This window comes from Sinocyclocheilus rhinocerous, unplaced genomic scaffold (genome assembly GCF_001515625.1).
Source record: "Sinocyclocheilus rhinocerous isolate Xijiao unplaced genomic scaffold, SAMN03320098_v1.1 scaffold5966, whole genome shotgun sequence".
Lineage (NCBI taxonomy): Eukaryota > Metazoa > Chordata > Actinopteri > Cypriniformes > Cyprinidae > Sinocyclocheilus > Sinocyclocheilus rhinocerous.
In genome coordinates, this window is record NW_015662952.1 from 904 (window position 1) to 6177 (window position 5274).

Genomic DNA, 5274 nt, shown 5'->3' on the forward strand with positions numbered 1-5274 from the left:
TCAGTGACGTTGGGATCCATGTGCAGCTTTATTAACAAACAGTATGAGTCAAACAGGCAAAGTTAAATCAACAGTATTCAAGGGCAATGTAGGCAAGGCAGAATCATAACCGGAGTCCGTGCAAAGGGTCGAGGCAGGCGGCAGACAGAGAATAGAACAAATCCAATAGACAGACAAGGTTAAAGAGGCAGGCAGAGAACAATCAGACGGGTATAAACAGACTTCGCACAGAGGTTAGGGTAGGCACTGATTAAATAATCAGGATAATGATCAGCACCTGCGCAGGTAATCAGTCTCAGGTACGGGGTGATGGGAATTGAAGTCCGCAAGAACAGTTAGTACTCTGGTGACGGTTCCCTCTGGTGGTGATCAGAGGGAGCCACAGAGGCTTGATTCGTGACAGTGGTATTGCATCAATTTTACAACCAAACAAGGTACATAATCACATTCCAAAATATAACCAATCTTGTTCAGCCTTGTTTGAGCACTACCAAAAATAAAATTAAAATTAAATAGTCAAAATAAAATAAGCCAACCACAAATAAAATGCATCAAAAAGAAATTTTTTAATTAAACTTTTTAAATTAATTATACAAATCCAAGAGAGAAGTCAACTTAAGGGCTTTCTTGTTTTTAACAAATTTTAAAAATGTGTATAAGAGTTTTACCTCATTCCACCATTTGATAAAGTTGGGTTTAGATTTAAACCATCTGCACTTGTGAATAAAAAAACTTCATAAAACATTACAAGAAATTAATAACAAATTCAAACTCTTTGTTTTCAAGACAAATACCAAACCTGATACCTTCACATTGAGGGGTGGAAATGTAACATTCCTTGAACATAACCAGTTTTGCACCTCTCTTCAAAAAGGCTGCACCATATCACACAAAAAGAAAAACATGGTCTAAAGTTTCAGTACTTGTTTCACAAAAAACACAATTATTTACATCAAAATTAAATTTCAGTCTTAAAAATTAGTTGGTAGAATAAATCTCATTTAGAATCTTGAAGCTAACCTCTTTAGCTTTAGGAGGGAAGGGGGAAAGACAGATATTATTTTCCAACCATATCGAAATCTTTAGGCACGCATTCCAGTCTAACTGGGTTAGGGTAAGCCTGTAAACTAAAATTTTGAATAAGTATATTTGTACATTTTTTTCCCACAGTAAGAGATGACCCAGCCAACAACAGAACAAAGTCAATATAACGTTCCAGTGACCAACAAATAGTTCCCCCTGGCAAACTTGAACGAAGGGGTTCATCAATACCAAAACGAAAAATGTCTTTGAGGGTCACATTATTAAAATCCACAAAGTGACATACCTCACAAAAATCGGCCACATACTCCTCTATAGCCCGGCCGCCCTGACGCAGGCAGAGGAGACGTGAAACTGCTGGGTTCATAGGGTAGGTCGTGTATTCTGTAATGAAAGTCCACTGAAGGCGAGCGTAGTGAAGAACCCAAGTGCAGTTTATTTACAGGTGATCCAAACAAAACGAAAAATGTCTTTGAGGGTCACATTATTAAAATCCACAAAGTGACATACCTCACAAAAATCGGCCACATACTCCTCTATAGCCCGGCCGCCCTGACGCAGGCAGAGGAGACGTGAAACTGCTGGGTTCATAGGGTAGGTCGTGTATTCTGTAATGAATCAGTCCACTGAAGGCGAGAGTAGTGAAGAACCCAAGTGCAGTTTTACAATATCTTTCCTGTTCTCTAACCCTCTCCTTAAGATCACGATTCTTGCGAAGATGATCATTTTGTATCTCCAAGTCCTTAACTCTTTTTTTGCACTCATTCACCTCTTCCGTGTTGAACTGAATCGCCTTCGTTAGGCTTACAATCATGGCGCTGCTTTGTTTGGATTTTTCACTTAAATCCACCAGCTTCTCATGCACCCTCCTTTCCAGATTTAATATCGCCTCCAAAATGGTTTCATTAGCCATCTCTGCATTCTCTTTTATTTTGCTCCACTACTTTTGCTTCATCTTTCTTTTCAACATTGGGCAAGGAATCTTTCCCTTTGGGGTCTAGTTTTAGCTTGGCAGGTTTAATCAGTTTTTGTGAAGACATCTTGATGAACAACAGTGGGAATTACTTACTTCAAGCAAACTTTTGGGAACAACTGTCACAAGCTTTGAAAAAAATCAGCTGCTTAACTCACCATCTTCGCACGGCCCTGTTCACATAGTAGTTTCTGTATGGTGGATGGCATGTAGTGCACTATATAGGGTATAGGGAACAATTCAAACAGCGTACATATTATTCTATGAGTTGACGTAATTTTAGCTGAAACAGGAAGACAGGAATACATAGCGAGAAGCCTATGAAGTCTCCTTTTGAAATAGCCAGTAGCCTTTTGTTTATATCACAGCTTGGGTCAGAGCTGTTGAGTTCAGTAAAGGCACATTTGACAGCTTATGACAGCCACAGTCTAATAGATTTCCCATTTAGTTTCAATTTGAAACTGTTACTAAAGCAAAGCAGTGACTATAATGATGCTGAGGATGTTTAGTTTGAAAATTGTGACACTTCAAGGCACTTCAGTGGATCTTTAATCACTTAAATTTATCAAATAATATTTTAGGCAAATAAGCATGTTAGACCTTTTCAAGCATGTGCAAACATTGGGACTTTTATTGCACTGACTGTATCTAAGGGGTGTATATTTTTGCAAAAAGGAGAAATTCAGGTATGATGAAAAAAGGTGATGTTTTTATGTTCAATCAGATGTTACTCAAAGGTGGGGAATCGACAGATGGGGAAACAAGAGTTGTCAATTGGTGAAAGATGTGAGAGTTTAGGAACAGTGGAGCACGAGTTTCTGCATGCGCTGGGTTTCTGGCACGAGCAGTCCAGATCTGACAGAGACGACTACGTCACCATTGTGTGGGACCAGATTAAAAAGGGTAACTATTGAATTCTTAAATACTCGCATCAATAATAACATCATTCTGTCTTGCCAAACTCCTAAAATCTATATATTCTAATATTAAATACACGCCTGTTTGATTATTAACTGTTTTGCCATTTGTTTCTCACTTAGGTAAAGAGCACAACTTTATTTCATATGATGAAACTGTGTCAAGCTCTCTCGGTGTGCCCTATGATTATGGTTCAGTCATGCACTACAGTAAGACATCCTTCAGCAATGCCAGTGAACCAACCATCGTTACCAAAATACCAGAATTCTTGGATGTGATTGGTCAACGCATGGAGTTTAGTGACAGTGACCTGCTCAAGCTGAACCGGCTATACAATTGTAGTAAGTTTATGATTAAGCACTTTCTGTGGAAGACTCGACTGAATGATCCTCCGTTATTTTTTTATAAATATATTGACATTAGTTTGACTGCTAAGATAAAGACTACTTGCTCAACTAATACTTTGCTTCTCTCACTCATCTTGTCCTAAACATTTTTCATAATTCTTCCAGCTACAGCCTCAACTTTTCTGGACTCTTGCCAGTTTGAGGAGCCAAATATCTGTGGTATGATCCAGGGTGATGGTGGAAATGTCAAATGGGCTCGTGTACAAAGAGTAAAGGGCGGTCCACAGACGGACTACACCAACCTGGGTCAATGTCAAGGTATGAACACCCCTAACCACAAAAGCAGGATTCAACCCAACACAACCCAACTGAGTTTTGCATTCATTTACAATGAAAATAGCCATTTTTGAGCCACAGGATCACTAGCAAGAAAACTTCATGCAAGTGAGTTGAGAATTTCGCAATTGTTTTTTCCATTTATGCACCATCATGCTCAGTAGCCCTGCCCATTGTGAAACCTCATTTGTCCAAACTCCATATAAACGCAAATATATTTGGTTGTGATGCATCAAAAATCCAGACTCTTGTCACTGTGAGTCACATCAAGCAGGAGTGTTGTGTGGAAATTTAAACTTTTCCCACATAGCAAATATTATTTTTGCCAAGTTTACACCAACTGTAAAAGAAAAAGAAAAAAATCTGCTATTGCATTTCCATGACTTAACAAGAGGAATCAAAATATATAGAGAGAACTATAAAGAGAAATGCCAAACTTACAGTCACTCTCTCAGCAGTTATATTAGAAAGAAAATAGCCATTTTTGAGCCACAGGATCACTAGCAATAAAACTTCATGCAAGTGAGTTGAGAATTTCGCAATTGTTTTTTCCATTTATGCACTATCATGCTCAGTAGCCCTGCCCATTGTGAAACCTCATTCGTCCAAACTCCATATAAACGCAAATATATTTGGTTGTGATGCATCAAAAATCCAGACTCTTGTCACTGTGAGTCACATCAAGCAGGAGTGTTGTGTGGAAATTTAAACTTTTCCCACATAGCAAATATTATTTTTGCCAAGTTTACACCAACTGTAAAAGAAAAAGAAAAAAATCTGCTATTGCATTTCCATGACTTAACAAGAGGAATCAAAATATATAGAGAGAACTATAAAGAGAAATGCCAAACTTACAGTCACTCTCTCAGCAGTTATATTAGAAACTCCTTTGGAAATCACAGAATTGACCATTATTTGTATTTGTTTGCCAAGGTAATTTAACACAAAGTGTTATAAACATACATTATTTTATGATTATTTCAGGTCTTATCGCATCATACCTAGTTATGCCAAAGACTGTCTTAGATTTAAGCCCACCGGCAACTATAGTTGCCGCAGTTTATAGTTGTTATTTTCCTTTTGTAAGTATTTTTCTAGATGTTATCCATGTTTTATTTCTCAATGACATGCAAGCAAACAACCAAATAAAGGATTTCAAGAAAAAAAATAAAAGTATTCACTTCCCTACTGTCACATGAGGCTGTCAAGTTCCTACCCCTACTTCCAGGAAGCATGGCGAAGGCAAACCCTCCCAAAGAAATGTAATTTTCATGTTACTAATAAGTATTTTTTGTTGACATATACATATCTACATAATCATGATGGTCTCTAGAATCATCCAAACAAAACAAATCTTACAAGAGATCTATAGTTTTTTGTATACTTAATCAAAAGTCCAAGCGGCAACTATAGTTGCCGGTGGGCAAATGACTTGTAAGTACATATCATGGGGAAATGGGGTATACTGTGTTAATAGGTTAATAAATCAAGGTTATTGGTCTTGTTTTACATTATTGAAATCACCTACTACAGTCAGCCATTGAATACCATGGGCCTAAAAAAAAAATGCGCAGAAAATTTCTTTCAGGTATACATTTTAAAAAAATTATATATATGTAATATTTTCTTCATTCAATTTATTTTTATTTATTTATTTTC

General features: G+C 37.2%; 1 protein-coding gene across 1 annotated transcript; it reads left to right on the forward strand.

The window, feature by feature from the left end:
* Nucleotides 1-2766: 2766 nt before the first annotated feature.
* LOC107728528 (meprin A subunit beta-like) lies at nucleotides 2767-3597 on the forward strand (the record flags this gene model as incomplete). The annotated part of the gene is made up of 3 exons (XM_016538731.1): nucleotides 2767-2917; nucleotides 3055-3273; nucleotides 3445-3597. Coding segments are annotated over exons 1-3 (523 nt in total), but the record flags the coding sequence as incomplete, so codon positions are not given.
* Between the last annotated feature and the right edge of the window lie 1677 nt (nucleotides 3598-5274).